General features: G+C 38.2%; 1 protein-coding gene across 4 annotated transcripts in view; it reads right to left on the reverse strand.

Annotated features, from left to right (window-relative positions):
* Window positions 1–19664, reverse strand: part of LOC105480028 (KIAA1217 ortholog) — a 910528-nt gene that overhangs the window by 671514 nt on the left and 219350 nt on the right. For all 4 annotated transcript variants that reach the window (XM_071070358.1, XM_071070357.1, XM_071070374.1 and 1 more), the window contains one exon: window positions 27–116. In XM_071070358.1, coding sequence (XP_070926459.1) covers window positions 27–90 — 64 coding nt within the window. In that variant the 5' untranslated portion in view covers window positions 91–116. Of the gene's footprint in view, window positions 1–26; window positions 117–19664 lie in introns of those variants that run through there.

Genomic DNA, 19664 nt, shown 5'->3' on the forward strand with positions numbered 1-19664 from the left:
GCTGATTGTAAAGTTGTCTCACTCACCCACTACAGATATTCGATGTTTCTTGCCGTAGAAAGAGTTTTGCTCATGGGTGGTGGACAGCATTAGACTGAGGGCCCAAGGAAACAGTCCTAGAAAGGTTAAAAATAATAAATGGACTTTAACATATTAGGACAAATAAAAAATCAAATTATTCCTGCAAATATGAAACCCTGTATGAAATAAAATGGACAAACAGGATTTTATTCCATTGCTGTGCTTCTAAGGTCCTTCGGTCTAATGCCTGTGAGAAGACAGCCAATGGGCTCTTGGCCTGACAGGTGAGTACATCTCATTAAAGTCTTAGAAACCTCAGTATCACTTAAAAAGAACAACTGGACAAGCAATCCATTCGTTAGCCAAAGAAAACGCAGCTGGTGACACATGAGTTTGAAACTACAGAACCTATGTGCTGAAAGGGACCCTAGAGATGATCCTGTCACACTAATACCACAGTTTTTAGAATGGAGAACTTTTAAAAGTTAAAAAGAAGTTGGCGGCATCAAGCCACTTCATGGCAGAGTAAGTCTAACTTCCAGTTTGAGGGACACATAAGTCAATGTCCTCTCTGCTACACTATGATGCCTTTCACCCTAAACCTAACTTTCATAACTCACCCCTTATTGTTGCCATCAAATATAGTTGTACAATTTCTTGACAGTCTCAGCCCTAAGCATATATGGCTTTAAATCTAACCATTTCTTTTCTACTGGAAGAAATGTAAAACTTTCATGGTCAAGAAAAAAAAAAAAAGCAGTGAATTATAGATTCCAATTCAACTGCTGCAAGATGGCTTTTCAAGGAAGAAGAATTTATGAGAAAGAAAGGCAAGCAACGTGGGACACTGGGCTAGAATTGTAACAGATGTGTGTATGCCCCATGTTTGTGGAAGAGCGCCATCCCAGCAAAATTGACCCTGAAGCATAATCATAAATCATGCTTTATATCCACTACTGTACCATGTAAAACTGGAGGTGCATTTTCTTTTTTTTATTTTTTGTTTTCCAATTTTTATTTTCAATTCAGTGGGTACATGTGCTGCTTTGTTACGTGGGTATATTACTTGATGCTGAGGTGTGGCGTATAAATGATCCCATCACCCAGAGAGTGAACCGAGTACCCAGCAGAAAGATTTTCAGCCCTTTTCCCATCCCTTCCACCCTCCTTATGAAGTCTACAGAGTCTACTGGGAACAGTACTCTTTATGTCCATGAGTACCCAATGTGGAGCTCCCACTTACAGGTGAGAACTTGCAGCATTTGGATTTCTGTTTCTGTGTTAATTCACTCAGAATAATGGCCTCCAGCTGCATTCATGTTGCTGCAAAGAACTTGATTTTGCTCTTTTTATGGTTGCATGGTATTCCATGGTGTATATGTCCCAAATTTTCTTTTAAATTATATTTTAAGTTCTGGAGTACATGTGCACAACGTGCAAGTTTGTTACATAGTTATACATATGCCATGTTGGTTTGCTGCACCCATCAACTCATCATTTACATTAGTATTTCTCCTAATGCTATCCCTCACGCAGTCCCGCACTCCCTGACAGGCCCTAGTGTGTGATGTTCCCCTCCCTGTGTCCATGTGTTCTCACTGCTCAACTCCTACCTATGAGTGAGGACATGCAGTGTTTGGTTTTCTGTCCTTGTGATAGTTTGCTTAGAATGATGGTTTCCAGCTTCATCCATGTCCCTGAAGAGGACATGAGCTCATCTTTTTTATGGCTACATAGTATTCCATGGTGTATATATGCCACATTTTTTTAATCCAGTCTATCACTGATTGACATTTGGGTTAGTTCCAAGTCTTTGCTATTGTGAATAGTGCCACAATAAACGTACGTGTGCATGTGTCTTTATAGTAGAATGATTTATAATCATTTTGGTATATGCCCAGTAATGGGACTGCTGGGTCAAATGGTATTTCTAGTTCTAGATCCTTATAAAGCCTCATAAAGCATGCTTTATATCCACTACTGTATCATATAAAACTGGAGGTGCATTTTCATGGGGAAAACTTTTGAGAACAAGTTGAAATAGTGGTTAAAATAGAAGCCAACCACTCTTTTCTTGGGTATCCTGGAACCCAACCAGCCAAGCTTGTCAAGGGTTATATTCTGTACCTATAAAATTATATTTTCCCAATGCATTATCTTTTCTGTTATTAGTTACCTGCCTCCTATCAGACTCCTGGTCCCTTGCTCCCCTGTTTCTATAAAGAGGGATCTTAGAACAGCTTCCTCTTTCCTTCTGATATGGTTTAAATATTTTTCCCCTCCAAATCTCATGTTAAAATGTGATCTCTAGTGTTGAAACTTGAGCCTGGTGGGAGGTATTTGGGTCATGGAAGCTCATTCCCATAAATGGCTTGGTGCCCTCCTTGCAGTAATGAGTGAGTTCTTGCTCTGAGTTCACATGAGATCTGCTTCTTTAAAAAAAGTGTGGCACATTTTTCATCTTTCTCTTGCTACTGCTCTTGCCATGTGATATGGCAGTTCCTCCTTTGCCTTCCATCATGATTGGAAGTTTCCTGTGACCTCACCAGAAGCTGAGCAGATACTGGCATCATGGTTGCACAGCCTGATAAACTGTGACCAAAATAAACCTCTTTTCCTTATAAACTACTCAGCCTCAGGTATTCCTTTATAGCAACACAGAACAGACAAATACCCTTTCTGTCTGATTGTTTGTAATAGTGACTGGTAGAGATGCCAAAGATAAAATCAGGATGCTTTAGTGAAGATTAGTTGTTCTTAATTCTGGCTGAACATTAGAATCAACTGGAGAATTTTCAAAAATATGATATTTGGACTTCACTCCTAGATTAACTGGTCTGGGGTAGGGTCCCAGCATCAGGTGGTTCAGAAAAGATCTCCAGATGATTATATATATATGATTATAGCATTGTTCTAGATTAAGGACATGTGAGCAAAGATTATGGAATCATGAAGGGTGTGAAGTGAATTACAAAATCTCCTTAATCTAGAACAATGCTATAATCATATTATAGGTAGAAGTTAAATTTGAGAGTTTAGGGGCTATAATTTGCTATAGCAGTGAGAAACTGACGCCTAGAGATGTTAAGTCAATAAGGTCTCAGCACTAGCTAGTGGCAGAGCCAGCATTCTGGTCACTTGACCTTGTGAACAAACTACATAGTAAAGAGTTATCCCATGACATCTGAAAGAGAGGAAAATAATTTAGAAAAGAAATGAAATAAAGTGACAGCTTTGCTCAGAAAATATAAAACATATGGTGTTCAAGAGGTGAACACCATACCACCATTCACGGAGGGATTATTAGACAAATCCGTGGTGACTCACAGCAGATTAGTAGGAGCTGTGGGCTGGAGGTGTGATAGCTAACCATGAGGGGTGAAAGTCAGGATAAAAACAAAACGTGACTTGGCTAATATCAAACAGAATCCAGGTTTGGGTGAACTATAGAAATGATATCATAAAATATTGCATATATTCTTTCTATGTAAGCAAAGGAAACATTAGATACATTTGCTTCCTATGTAAGCAAAGGATACGTTAGATACATTCTTATCATGTGCTTGGCATAGACTAAATGCTCAGTTCACGACACATGCCACTTCATTTCACTGATGCCACAAGGCAGAATCCATCTGAATTGGGCTTTGCTGGTCCATAAATCTCAATGCCTTGCTGTCGTGCTACATGTGTACTGATATTTTCCAGACTTACAACGGTGAAACATTGAAATTTTGTACTCTGCACTTACTTAAAGTGAAGAGTACTTTCTTCATTTCTGGGGGTGGGGGGCGGAGAGAGAGAGACAATTTGTAGGGTCAGAAAGACAACAGCAGTGGGCCTCTCCTTGTTTTTCCTTCAACCAAAATTGTGGAGGATGAAATCAGTAACAGAAGAGCTGATGATGTCTTGTCTTGGCCCTGGTAAACTCAAACACTGCTTACATCCATTCACCTAATGATAACTTATTTATCCATCTTAAAATTGTAAGTAAACTACCTAACTTATGAGTAAGGCAGGATGCAGTATGTTCAATGGCACACAGTAATGCTTCATCTAGCATCTTCATGGAAGAGGTAGTCCACATAAATTCATTCTTAAGATAAATCACATTTCTTTAAGAGTCATCTTTCAGAAAAATATTCTAATTAAATTATCGGTAAAGAATATTAATGATAATATCCTTTTTAAAGGATATACCAAACATAATTTGATTTTGTTCTTGAGAACATGGGATTAAGAGAATGAATAGCAATGTGCTTATTTAAGAGTTATGATGCTCTGAAAAAATATTAAGGTACGGAAGGTTATTTATCCCTAGGTTTAATGATTCCCAGATTATTATCCTTACACTGTGTTGATTTGATTGCTATTTCTGGTATCGGAATATCCTGCTTCTAACTTGGTTCGTGCTTTTTACATAACTTCTGGCCAGTGAGAGATTCTATATTTCTAATTGAATGAAATGCATGGGCCTTTTAACAGACTTTTGTCATTTCTTTCATTTCAGGCTGTTTGCTTATTCTGGGCTTGTTTCATTCAGAAAATACGGGAAACCTGACCTCTAAATGGGTGAGCTGCCAGTGTTACATGCTTCCCATGGTGAATACTGAATGTCAATAAAGGAAAAACTCTGGGAAAAACAATTGAAACTATTTCCATTCCTATTCTAAAAATTAAGTGTATATAAATGTATAGAAACTGTTCACTGAGTTACTCTCGTTAGAAATCAAACCCTCACTTTAATTAGCTTGCTTTTCCAAAATGTTATATTTTCACAAACCTTGCATTCCAAACCCTAGAAATAAGCTCGGAGAGCTCATACAAGTGCTTAGGTTACCGATCAAGGCAAAGCAGCTTTGCAAATAAAGACGCAGAAGGAAAAAAACACAATTAAGTAACTTGCTAATTGTTTTCCTTAATGTGAACGCCAGCTAGTGGAGATACATTTGTGGTGGTTAATGAAGCTGTCTGCAGTCTTGGCAAGGCTTGTGTGATGCAGTCTTGCAGCAGGCAGAGGCAGGGGTCCCCAAGATGCAAACACAGCATGGTTAGCCCCTCGGTTGTGTTTTGTTTTGTTTTGTTTTTGCTTTCTAGAAGCTGTGAGTGAACTTGTTCTCCTAAAAGTTGAGAATGACACTCAGCAGTAATGGTTAAACTTCTTTCACATTCTATTCTCTTAAGTCTTTTAAAATCTATTGGTCCTACCCAGGTTCATTCTACAAGAGCTTTCTTCCTTTCATCTCTTCCCATGACACCTTTGCCTTTGCCAAGGTGATGATGTTCACTTTTCTATACTTATCTTACCTTTCCCAGACCCCCTTGTCTCACTCTGCTGCTCTAACAATTTCTGACCATAAATATTTGCAATACCTCTTCTGAATCAAATGTGGGGAGCTGAGTGTTTTTTCCCCAAATGGACAAATGCATCATACAAAGATTCATAAACACAGAGGTCACTTGATCTCAGAAAAGCTTAATAAAAGTGCAGAAGAATGGGCCTCTGCTGGCAGAAAGGAATTTGCAAGTGCTTGGATACATGATTCAGGACTCATTATCATCAATCCCTGGTCCTGGCATGTGGGTGACCCTCAATACATGTTGTTTTTAATGGGAAATCTGAAATAACACATTGGTAATGCTGTTACTATTACTCTTGAGGCTATGAACAAATGGTTTTTGATTGCCACTGAGTTTTCATAGCAGTTCTTGAATCTGTAACAATCTGAGGTTAGGGTTAGATTCTTGAAAAGACGTCAGTACTGAAGGAGTGGGAATCAATGTTTTGTTCAAACCCCCATACTTAGAAAGTCATGGTGGATTGTAATTGATCAATTTTGGGGGTGACAGGGGTAGAAGGGGGAGATGTTTGGGTCAATCCTAGCCAATGATTTAGGAGAAGTGACAGAGTCGGCATTCAGAGGAGGGGAGCTGGACTGTGCTGATGGCTCTGTAGTGGTCAAAGATGAAGAGCAAGATCCCAGTTCCATCAAAGAACATGAACAAAAATCAAGAATGAGGACCGCACTTCCCTCTTGTGGTGGGTCATATGTGGGGGCCAGGAAGGATGCCGCAGTTTAATGGAGCTGCCTTAGAAAAGCAAGACCCCAAACTGCACATGCGGTTTGTCTGCAGACTACCGGTTGGTGGTCAGTACCTAAAAATGGGGTAGAGGAAACTAGAGGCTCTCCATCTCTTTTATTTGCAATGTAAATCCCAAGCTGTACAGCAAATGACTCTTCAGCAAATATTCAAAGCCTAGAGCTTGGCAAAACTACAATGACAGTAATCAAGTGACTAGAAAAGGATGCCGCACTATAGATGAAAACTCCAACCAGTTAAGACAAATAATCTTTCCAGAAAAACAATGCTGGGAGTGTTTCACATTCATTCCCATGAGTTTCCTCTAAGATACAGAAAACAATATGAGAAAGGACAGAGGAAAGTACACAGCTTTGTGGAAAAAAAAGAAAAGAAAAAGAAAAAGAAAAAAAAAAACAACAAAAACAACCTAGTTTCAAATTCCAGCTCTTTCACTGCCTATTAATATTTGTAGCCATGTGACCTTAGTCACATATTTCACATATTTAATTTCACTTATCCTTGGCTTCCTGAAATATACCATAGAGATAATAGGAACTACTTCAGAGGATAGTCATATAAAGGTAACAGGCATAAACTCAATTGACCTAGGGTGCTGATGACATGACAGGGAAGACTGGTGGAGAGCCTTGATTTTGTAGCCAGACCCCCTAAGGATGAATCTCCGCCTATTGCTACCAGTTGGGAAAGTTCCTTGATTTATCTGTGATTCAGGATTGCCATTTATGAAATGCAGATATTAATATTACCTACCTCACCGCATTGTTATGAGAATTAGATGATTTAATGTATATAAAACTTACCTCCCTGCCTAGCACAGAATAAACAGTAAATAAGCTAAGTGAGCCCTGGCCAGAGATGCGCTAAGTCCCCACGACCCTGGCTGATGTCACCATTCCTTATTGCTGCCTTATCAATTTCCCGGTGCTTCTTGAAGTGTGTTTGTTTGGTAAAAGTAGAGGGTGGGGACTGATTATGGCTTGACTCAATATGGCCTTTGTTAAGATGCCCAGACGCTAAGAAGATCTAGAATATGAAAATATGGAATTTGAAACTCAAAGTACTTCAAATCCCAGGAAATCACAGTCTTTATGGCCAAGCAGTGCGCAGGAAAAGCAGAGATGTGTCTGCTTCCAGATACATTTCTACCTCTGGATGTAGTCAGCATCTATTCCCTCAGTGGCTTCACTCTGGATGTGTGAGAATCCTCACATGTTACTGCATAGAGAGTGGTTAATCAGAAGGAATGCTAGGGACAATCCAGCCCAGCTGGATTTTACCTACTCTTTAACGGATAGATAGCTACACTGTTACTTTAAAATATACGCTACTTATGCAAAAAGCTACATTTCATGTTCATGTATTACCCTGTGAATGTATGTACCCTGAACCAAAAACACATTTATGAAAAACTGGGCTTAGCATTGCTACAACAAAATTTGTGTTTTTACAAAATTATTTATTACAGTTTACATATGCTGGCAGTATTTAAGGGAGAATTCCTTTCTCAGGGTGCACTCAGATGTCAACAAGATATTGACTAAATATTGACTAAAAATATTTGTTTAGAAGAAAGACAAATACCCAGGAACTTACTGGGAATAGTGTCCATGAAAGCATTTGATAGGCTCACAAATAACGAAATCGATCATGTGGAATTCTTGGCAGCCATGGTACTTGTCTTACCCGTGTGGCAACCATAACGCACACTCTTTCTTCTCTCCCGCTCAAGAAACCACTTCAGAAGGTGAGATGGTGAGAGTGACATCATGGGGCTAAACTTATCTGCGTTACAACCATAAGTTGTTTGCAAACGTCAGGACTTTATTTCTAGTAGCAATAAATTACCTATCTCACGACCGATTGAGACATGCCCATGTATAAATGATGCGGTTTAGAAGTCCCATCTGGTCTGATCCTTTCCACTTGTAGTCAATAAAAGAGATGCTCAGACAGCATAAATAAATTATACGAGGTCACACGGCTAGCAAGCAGCAGCATTGCCACCCTCTTGAAACGAGTCTGTTGACTTGAATCCAGTGTTCCTTTTACAGAACACATCACATTTATTTCAGCAGAGACCTAATATGTTATTCAAGTGAATAACAATCTAGTAGTGCTGGATGTGGCTCGCTCTTCCTCCAAGACGTACACCATCTTCCCACTGGGAAGAGTCATCTATCTTCCACACAGCTGCTAGACCACTTTTTAACAGGTAGATAGCAACACTGTTACTTCAAAATATATGCTACTTATGCAAAAAAACTACATTTCATGATCACATGTTGCACCACAACTGTGTGTACCCTGGACCGAAAACATATTTATTTAAAAAAAAATCGTGCTTAGCATTGCTTAGACAAAATTTGTGTTTTTACAAAATTATTTATTATAGCAGAGAATCTTTAATTCCAATGACAAGACTGCCTGCAGCAATGTTTATTATTCATTCACTTTTATTCAGGCAGAAAATTGACATCAGAACAGGCCTATTTTTATAAAAGACATTCTAGTTTTTCCAAAGACAAGATACTTTTCCAAATATTCAAAAATATGCACGGAAAGTATAGCCTCAACTTGTGATATCAAGTGATAACATTTTATTAGCTACTATATCCAATAAAGGGATTTTGCAAACATCCTGAGAACACAGCAGGCCTGAGAGCCAGGAGGCTCTGCTAACAAGAAGGATAGACGGCTCTCAGGCCCTGCCATGTGTCCTAGAGGTGGGTCACAGGACAAATGAAGAATCTTCTCCCTGAGTGAACTGACAGCCATTTATTTGCTCGATATGCAGGCTGCAGATGTTGGAAAATGTCATCCTTCAGAAAAAACAAGGAGCTAACCACTGTATCTTGACCCAGGCTGACTGCCAGGAGAGTCATGATTTGGTAACAGATGGACGAAAAGAAAACATCTCCACACAAAAAGCTCTACAGACAAGGACAGATTCTGGCAAATCTCTTTGCCTGTCTTTCTCACAGCCCCAGGCACAATGCAAGCAGTGAATTGAGTGTCACTGTGCCCTTGGGTCAGGACAATCTTTGCCCCGGCTCTGCTCAGCCTATTTGCTAGTCTGCCTTTGAATCCTTCATGCCAGGCCTGGCTTAACTGAGCAACCGTACATCTGGGCTGCTTTCCCGGCAGCAAAGAAAACCATGTGTTCAGGAGTTACTTTATGGGTTGAGAAGGGGTAAAAAGCAACACAAAAACAAACATGGCCGAACCATCAGGAAATGAAGAACCATGTAGAAATGTGTCCTGAGATCGCACCAAACAGAAGAGCTCTATAATGTCAGGCCAACTTGTGTTGTCTCTGCCATGGCATGAGGGCTTCTGGGTCTACAGAATGCAAAGGTCTGAAAACAGTGCTGTCAAGCTGGGAGAGTAGCAGGTGAATAAGCGGGCAAGAGAGAGAGGCATCAGAGGAGCTCTGATGGCACTTCTCCTCCCAAGCAGGGGTAGGGTGCATGGTGGGATGGGTCCTTTCCCGGACGGGGAGATAAGCCTGGGAAAGGGTGTAGTCACCCTCCAGAAATCAGCAAGATTAAGCACATCTCTTGACCACCTTGGCTGCCATAAGGGAGGGGATTTCTTGCTCTTTCATATAATAAAGTGTGGGTGTGCTAACAGGAAACATCATGTCTTTAGAAAACAGAGAAATTTGATAAAATATAAAATTTTATTTTACTAAATTTTCACCCACTTTTATTAGAATGCTTTTGAATCAGTAGAGTAGAATCATCTAGACCTAACAGAGGAGTTCTCCCTGAGACTTGGTCAACCTGAAGTGACTATGATGGTACCAGTTCAACAGATAAGCAACTTTCATTGAAATGAGAAGTTTTAACATCGTAAGCACAGCAATATCTCTCCCCAACATCACATATCATACAATGCAGCCACCAGTAGAATCCTATAGAGTTGTGTTTTTGTTTTGCTACAGTAGAGCTTACTTTATTTTATTTTTGGAAGTGTGTAAAATAATTTGATGTTTGTATGGAAGAATGAATCTCCAAGAATATAAAATTATGAGAAAAAAGAATACAGCGTGTGTATGTTTGAAGCCGAGGAGGTTGTTGATTTGCTTTGCCAGTTATAAAACTTTATTATAAAATTTCCTTAATCAGACCAGCACAGGAGCAAACAAATCAATAGAGAATCCAAACAAAGACATGAGTATCTATGAAAAACTGACATGTGACAAAAATGATATTTTAATTTATAGGAGAAAGGATGGCTTATTTAGTCCCTTCTCCCATTGTTGAAATTTATCTAATTAAAATTTAATAACCTTAAAAAATTGTACTGTCACCATTGACAAGCCATCTCAAGGGAAGGAAATTGGACTTCATCCTATATAGAATACAAAAATAAATTCTAGCTAAATTAAGATTTAAATGTTAAAAATTAAAAAACAAAACAGAGTTTTAAGCAAAAGAACTTAAGAACCTCTAAAGCTATAAAAACAAAAGGCAGTTTGGATTATAAAAGGAAGTTTAAGGAAAACATTTAGAATGTTAAATGATTTCACAAATAATGTCAAAAGACAAATGACAAACAGGAAAAAAAATTTGCAAACCACATGAAATATTGAGAATTAAATTCTAGAATACATAAATTGATAAGAAAAAACAATAGAAATAAATGGAAAAATGGGCAAGGAATATGATTTAATTCTCAAAACACAATTCAAAGAAGAGAGGCTAAATGATCAATAAATAAAAAGATGCTCTACTTCCCACAAATAGTCTGGGAAATTAATATTAAATGTATACTGAGATGCCATATTTCATTCATTTGATCGGCATTAATTACGAATAATTCTAATGCCCTGTGCTTACCAGGACAAAGGAAAAAGTTCTCTCACGTACGGCTGATGGAAAGGTGAATATTGTAGTTATTGATATGAAGGGATGTCAATGCTACCTTGCTGGTGAGAAAAAAGCAAGTTATAAAGAAATACACTGTGGTGGTTAATTTTACGGGTCAACTTTGCTAGCCTGTGGTTTCCAGATATTTGTTCAAGCATCAGTCTCAATGTTGCTGTGAAAGTATTTTTAGATGTGATTCACTTTTAAATAAGTAGATTTTTAATAAAGCAAATTATTCTTCATAATGTGGGTGGGCCTCATCCAATCAGTTTACGTTCTTAAGGGAAAAAAGCTGAGATTCCCCAGAAACAGAAGGAATTCTACCTCCAGACTGCCTTCAGATTCATGACTTCAGCTTTTCCCTTGGCCTCCAGCCTGCCATCCTACTCTGCACAGTTTGGATTTGTCAGCCCCCATAGTCATGCCAGTCAATTTCTTAAAATAAATCATGTTCTCTCTCTATATATCTATGTACAGTCTATTGGTTCTGTTTTTCTGGAGAACCCTGATACATGCATGTAATATTTCCAGTGCTACAGACAAACAAAAGCCCTATTCATATGTATTTATATTTGAAGAGGTCTGTACAAATATGGGAAAAATGCAGGAAGAATTTGTTTCAAGCTGAAAATACTGTGGGTGTTCGTGTATGTGTGTGTGTGTGTGTGTGTGTGTGTATTGAGGAAGAGGATGGAAAAACATCTAGAGAAAATTAGAAATAAATTAGAAATATAAAGTACAATAAAACTGCAAGTATTTAAAAATTAAATAAAAATAAAGACATAAATAAACTAAATTTTAAAGGGATCAATTGAGAGAAGATACTGAAGGGTCTTTCATACCAGGCTAAGGAACACTAACTTGTCATGTGCAAAATGGACAGTTATCACACACATAAGATACACAAGTAAGAACAATTTTAAGAGAATTTGTCAAGATAAGGTCATTTCAGGGCACAATAAGAGCACAGTGTTTCGAAGCCTGGGCTTTGACATCAGGTGTCTCTGGGCTCAAATCCCAGCTCTATCACTTATTTGAGTGTGACCTTTTATATAATTCCTCTAAGTTTCAGTTGCCTTATCTGTAAAGTAGGAATAATAAAAATAATACCTACTTTACAAGGTTGTTGTGAGTACTCAATAATCATGTATGGAAAGCACTTAATATACTGTATGCAGGCACAAGGTAAACCATTGCATTTATTCCTACTGTCATTTCATCATTATTACAGACAATAGGCAGTGAGCTTACTAAAGACTACTGAGAGTCAAAACAAAATGTGCAGAGCAGTTAAGTAGGTTTCATAGTAGTTCAGTACGGCCAGAGTGTAATATAAGGAAAGCTGTGTGTGTATGTGTACATGTGCTTAGAAGGAAGAGGCCATGGCAGTAGAAATAAATAAAGGGGAAAATCTCAGAGGTAAAATCTACAAGATTACTTCAAAATCAAGGGTGGCTCTGAAGTTTCTGGTTTAGATAGTGTCTAAGTCCATTTGTAATGCTGCAACCTAATACCATAGACTAGGTAATTTATTAGGAACAGAAATTTATTTATCTCAGTTCTGGAGGCTGGCAAGTCCAAATCAAGGTGTCAGCACCTGGTGTCTGGTGAGGGCCTTCTTGCTGCCTCCTCACATGGAGGAAGGGATGGAAAGGCAAGAGAAGATGAACTGTATCCTCACATAGCAGAAGAGCAAAAGATCAAGCCAGCCTAAACGCTGAGTGAAGCCTCTCTTGAAAGGGTCTTAATCTCATTAAATACGGAAAAGCCCACATAGCCTCATCAGCTCTTAAAAGTCCCATGTCTTAATACTAATACAATGGAAACACTGAATTTTGGAGGAGACACATTCAAACCATAGCAGGTAGTGATGCCACTAATGGAGGAAGAGCAATTCTGGGAGAGGATTTAAGATTGGAAGTTTGGTTTGGGATGTAACAATCGTTAATATGCATGGAGTGCTTATCTCTTATTACTCTCAAAATGACCCTATGAAGTTGTTACAATTACTTCCCCATTTCACAGATGAGGAAACTGAAGAACAGTGACATGAATCAGTATGTCCATGGTCACAGCGCTAATAGGGCCAGAATGACTGGAAGTAGATTATAAACAGATGAAGAAAATTTCAGAATGGAAGCTAATATCAAAGGTATTAAGGGTCACTAAGAATCTAGAAACATAATACTGAAAAGAGATGTTGAATTTGGTAATTTGGAGGCAACCTCCTCCTTGTTAAGGTCTGACTTCAATGTCTTTAAGAGCAAAGAATACAGAAGAAAAAATGGTAAATACTAACTTTTTTCAAGGAATGTAGCATTCAAGGCAAGAAGAAAAACAGAAAAGCAGTTAGAATATCTTGCCTCTGCTAGAACCTCTCCAAAACTTTATTACTTCCCTCAGAACAAAATAAAATCCTTACCTTGGCCTACAAGGTCCTCTGTGATCTGCCCCCACCTACCAGTTTGATTTCATTGTCTGCCACTCTCCTCATTGGGAGTTTTGTTCTCCAATAATTTAACATTGGATCTTCGCAACCTGAACTACTTGTCTACTAATTTCTATTACTGTTTCCAATCTATCTGGATAAAAGTATGAGTAATTACAAAATTCCCCTATATCTTAAACTATAATCTGAAAATATAACTCCTGAGAAACATGTGGCTCCAAAGAGAGAGATAAAAGCTCTGGTTGGTCAAGAACAACATGTGTTTGGTCAACATGAGTTATGGATATTTGTGAATCATCTTGAATATTCAAGTATCTCTGTATGGACAAGTTTCATTGATCTCTCTCTGCCTAATTTTTGACCTCCAATTCTTTATTTTAAAATTTAACTTAGAAATTCACAATAAGCATATCTATAATCTACACATTAAAATTCCACTGAAATGGAGGTTCATGTTTATTCATATTTTTCTTTAATACCTGGGCAAAAGCACAGCTTATTATGGATTAAAGGCAGCTAGGCAAAGATAAACTAGGTATAAAATGCCAGCCAACTTTTTGGGAACCACTGAACATACTAGACTGCTATGAACTCACCTAAATGCATCTCAGTACCCAGACCCAGACCTGTAGTCTAACAGGTTAATCCTATTCATAATCAATGCAGAGGTTTCATCTTCACAATTTTGACCAGTTCAGAACTAAAGTCTATGACTCTGGTCCCAGCTTCCTACTTATATTAGTTTTCTATTGCTGCCATAATAAATTGCCACAAATTTAGCAGCTCTAAAAAACACAATTGGTTATCTCATAGTTCTGTAGGTCAGAAGTCCTGGTGGTTCAGTTGATTTCTCTGCTTTGAGGCTCATAAGGAGGAAATCCATGTGTCAGTTGGCCTGGAGGCTCTGGGGGAAGAATCCATTTGCAGGTTCATTTCTGCGGTTGAAAAAAAAAATTGTTTCATGTAGTTGCAGGTCTGAGGTCCAAATTCCTTGCTGATGGCCAGTTGGGAGCTTCTCTCAGACTCTTAAAGCCACCTGCATCCTCGTCTTATCGGCCTCTCCATCATGGAGCCAGCAACATTGAGTCAAGTATGTCTGAAGCTTTGAATTTCTCTGACTTCCTTTTCTGTCACATCTCTCTAACCCAAGCTGGAAAAAGTTCTCTACTTTCAAAAATTCATGGGATTACATTGGGCCCACACAGATAATCCAGGATAATTCCTCCATTTTAAAGCATGTGACCTGAATTCCATCTGCAAAGCCCTTTCTACCATGTAATGTAACATAGTCACAGCTCCCAGGAATCAGGGCATGCACATCTTTGGAGTTCATTCTGCCTATCTCACTGCTTATAACTCAGAAAACCACTACTATAAAGCCACTGTGTCTGTGCATTTCATCACTCAATCCAAGTTAACTTGAAATTTTACAAAATCTGCCTTTCTTGATGCAGATCTCCTGCCTGTGTTACTAAAGAGTATACAAGCTAGCAGGAACTCTCAAGAGTCAGGATCTAGCCAGACACAGTGGGTCACACCTGTAATCCCAGCATTTTGGGAGGCCAGGGTGGGCAGATTGCTTGAACCCAGGAGTTCGAGACCAGCCTGGGCAACACGGTGAAACCCCTCTACAAAAAATACAAAAATTAGCCAGTCATGGTGTGTGTGCTTGTAGTTCCAATTACTCAGGAGGCTGACGTGTGAGGATCGCTGGAGCTCGGGAGGTGGAGGTTGCAGTGAATTATGATCCTCCACTGCACTCCAGCCTGGGTGACAGAGCAAGACTCCATTAGAAAAAAAAGAAAAAGAAAAAGAAAAAGAAAAAGAAAAAGAAGGAGGAAGGAAGGAGAAAGGAAGGAAGGAAGGAAGGAAGGAAGGAAGGAAGGAAGGAAGGAAGGAAGGAAGGAAGGAAGGAAGGAAGGAAGGAAGGAAGGAAGGAAGAAAGAAAGAAAGAAAGAAAGAAAGAAAGAAAGAAAGAAAGAAAGAAAGAAAGAAAGAAAGAAAGAAAGAAAGAAAGGAGGGAGGGAGGGAGGGAAGTGGAGTGGAGTGGAGGGGAGGGAAGGAGGAAGGAAGGAGAGAGACAGAGAGAGAGAAAGAAAAAAGAAAAGAAAGAAAAAGAGAGGAAAAAAGATGAGAAAGGAAAAGCAAAAAAAAGGAAAAATAGTCAGGATCCCTGTATAACACAGGGATGGAGAGCCCTTTCCCAGAAAATAAAATACACAAGAACATTTTTTAAAAATTTAATGTTTCATGACTTTTATGTTGCCCATAGCAGGTTAAAAGCAAACCTTAATAATAGTTAACATCACCTTTATGATTATCTCTACAACATTTCCTTTATTATTAATGTAGTAGTAATGTATTTGCTTTTTTAAAACTGTATATCTGAATTGTTTACACATAAAGGAAGAAAGAAATGAGTTTGAATAACAATTCCTAACTTCAAAACTCTGTTTTGTAACCTATTTATTTTAAACTACGTTCTGAGATGTAAACATTTCATTACAATGAGTAATATTGTCATTAAATGATACACCTTTTACAGGTGGCAAGGGAATCTTGTCAGCTTTGATGGGAGTTACATAATGGAAATCATACTACACAGAAGACCAAAGTGAAATGGAATAGTTTCCAAGTAGGTTAGAAGCAAGGAGTAATGATGTTAAATTATCACCTAGGAAACCAGAGGTATAAATTTGTAAAGATTTTACCATTAAGGTCAGCTAGAGTTTAGCTTCAAGATAAAAAAAAAATGTGCATTTACCTCAGCTGCATCAAGGAAGAGAAAGTCACAAAGAACAGCACAAGAAGGCAAGGAGAGCCCTGCCCAGAGCTGTGAGGCCCAATCTTATAGCTGCCCCCTGCTCTGAAGAGGAGGCCATGGAAGTCAGCACATAGGAGGGGCAGGGTTGCTTGGCACATCAATATTCCTGCTCAGTCTCAGCCCTCCTATATATAGACAAGTGACTATGTCAGCACTGGTGCTGCAAATGCCATTACTCAAATGAGCATATGACAATGAGTGCATATGCCTTTGAAAGTCTACATGATATTCTAATATCAAAAGGCAAGTCTTATAGGTCTGTGACTCTGAGTAATTGTTTTTGTATTGGCTGCCAAGAAAAAAAAAAAAAGGAATCACAGCAAAGTCATTTTAGATACTTGAGTCTAAACACAGTGATACTTTTATGAGGCTAATAAACTCATCTCTAGAAATGTTGTACGTTTGTATACTTAGAAATTTTGCTAAAAGCATGTGACCTTTTCTAAAGTACACATTGATTTATTCTTTGTATAAACCTTTACAACATGCCATGGTCAAAAGTAAGAAAGTTCATATTTAAATGTGAAATACTGAAGAACAACTGTTTCCATGTGGACGAATCCCGTATGTCACTACAGCCATAGTCTGACTCTTGTAGACAGTGGTAATCCCTTGGGTGCCCCTAGAGCGAGGATGCTTCAAGATATGTGATTAGTAGAAGGTTGTGCCATTATTTTGCAAAATATGACACTAAATATATTTTTATTTCACCCTAGATTAGAAAATAAATCAACCAATCAACAATGACAATTCCATCCACGTTACCATTATCATTACATAAAGAAAGTTTAGTGCCTATTGTTGGAAGTTGTAGGTTGCAGCAATTCTCAATCAAAGTCAATGCCAAAGGGCAAAGAGATTCCAGAAGCTCTTAACATTAAGGCTGGAAAGGATCTTAGAGATTGTGCAGTACAGAGGTTCCCAATTCACAGGCTTTAGATCCATAACAAAGAAACCACCAATCTATAAATGCAACAAGTTTCATATGTTATACATATACATATGTATACACACACATATACAAAGACATATACATATATGGATTCACACACACACATTATGATTGAAATTATAATATATTGAAATCATTTGTGTTTCTCCTTTCCAAGATGGTAGTCAGGGTCTTTGTGCTCTACTGGCATAGAATAAGTTTAAATTTCTTCCTGGATTTTATTTTCTGAAACTCTAAACCCCTTGGAGAAATTAAGTTATGAGGGAGGAAAGAGAAGTGGTAGCTTTATATCTAAGCAAGGATGATTTTGATATTATACAGTAGACTGGAAGGGCAATAGAATCATAAGATGGAGAGTTTTCTAGTATGTCTTTTAAGTCTTGGCAGGTGACACCTACAACCAGGTCTTTTAGACTTGGAAGGGTACCATGCCCAGAGAACCAACAGATGAGGCAACTGTTAAAGGACCAAGTGTTTGGGGACAATGAGTATTTCAGCGGCAATCAGTGAGGGCTGAAGACTGGAGGAATCCTAGGACTGATGGGAAGCCCCGATAATGACTGAAATTAGACTTCTTATTATACTAACAGAATCATTTTTATGATATTGAGAGTCAGATTCAAGTATTTTTTTTCAAAAAGCATGAATTCAAGCCATGATACTGATATCTACTATAGGCATGTATATACAACTACTCTAAAGATGTATATATATGTATATACACTCACATATACATGCTATATATATGCCATATATATATGTGTGTATATACATATATATATAGCATATATATATGCTGTTGTGGTGAATCAAAGGAAATATAATTTTAAAAAGTTGTAAGCTTATAGTTCTTTAGGTATTATCAATTTTTAAATCAATGAACACTAAAATTACAACCGTCATCATGCTGGGTTCCTCATGACGATGCTGAAATGATGACACAGCAAAGCACATTCTCATGCTAAATGGAAAATCATTGCTCTTCCCCATCCAGCTCATTTTTCAGAAGAAACTGAGACCTGGCAGGATTAAGTCAGAGCCCAGAGAACAGCCAAGGAAAGAAGATCTGGTCTTGGCTCCTGTTCCTTGAGTGGTCACAGTTGTCCTTTCCTGGTCCTCTTTCCTGCTGTATTCTAAAGAAATTACCAAGCAGCCCAGCTTCATTCTTCCCCCGCTTCCATATCTGATCCTCTTGGCCTGTCTCCCAGCTGCCATCTCCTACTTGAAGTCTCTGGCCCACTCCTCCTTTTTTATTTTATTTTTTTAACCAGATTTAAATATTTCAATGTTTTTGACATATAACTTAATAAAATGGTATTTTCACTGTTTTTAACTATTAAATCAGAAGGAATTTTAACCATATCTATAGTTTCCTCTATAAATACATACATATATATGAACATACATACATACAATAAATCTAAGTTGCTGTTTTCTTCTAATATATTATAGCTGATTCTTTGTAAAGTTCTCAAGAAAAGATTCCCCACTCCTCTAAAGGTTGAGAAGTGTCACTCCACTCATAGAAATTCTTAGAGGCAATGTGGTTTCCTAACTAGCTATGCATCAAAAGCATGCGAACTGTTTATTATAAAATGCAAATTCCTGGGCTCCAGCCCTACACCTTCTGATTTAATACCTTTAAGGTGGACCTGTCCTTCCCCAGATGATTGTGATATAGAGACAGGCTTGAAGACCTCACCTTTGAGGCACAAGGGCATGGATACACTTACAAAGGTGTTTTAATTACAGCTAGAGATCATCATTATTAATGACAGAGCCTGCTTTCAGAAAACGCTTTCCTTAACTGACCATTTTATTCTCATTCCTTCCTATTTATGGTCTCCTATGTAGTCCTGTCCTTTTTCTCTCTAAAAAACAAAGTGAACTTACCAGCACTATTTGCAAAGATACTCAGAAGAAGTGACAAAGAAGTCCCTCACAGGCTGAGGAATAAGATGTACTGACCTCTGAAGTCTATTGTAAGTTATTATTGTATGGGGAGTGATATGGTTTGGATTCACATCCCTACCCAAATTTCATATAAAATTGTAATCCCCAATATTGGAGGAGGGGCCTGGTGGGCAGTGACTGGATCATGGGGGTGGGTTCCCCCTTTCTGTTCTCATGATAGTGAGTTCTCATGAGACTTCGTTGTTTAAAAGTGTGTAGCACATTCCCCTTCACTATCTTCTTCCTTTTCTGTCAATTTAAGATGTGCCTGCCTCCCCTTTGCCTTCTACCACGATTGTGAGTTTCCCGAAGCCTCCCCAGCCATGCTTCCTGTACAGCTTGCAGAACTGTGAGTCAATTAAACCTCCTTTATTCATAAATTACTCAGTCTCAGGTAGTTCTTTATAGCAATGCAAGAACAGACTAATACAGGGAGTTTCTCTTTCTGAGATTTGTTTATTTATTAATTGAAAGCACTACAAAATCTTA

The sequence above is a fragment of the Macaca nemestrina genome, chromosome 9 (assembly GCF_043159975.1).
Source record: "Macaca nemestrina isolate mMacNem1 chromosome 9, mMacNem.hap1, whole genome shotgun sequence".
Lineage (NCBI taxonomy): Eukaryota > Metazoa > Chordata > Mammalia > Primates > Cercopithecidae > Macaca > Macaca nemestrina.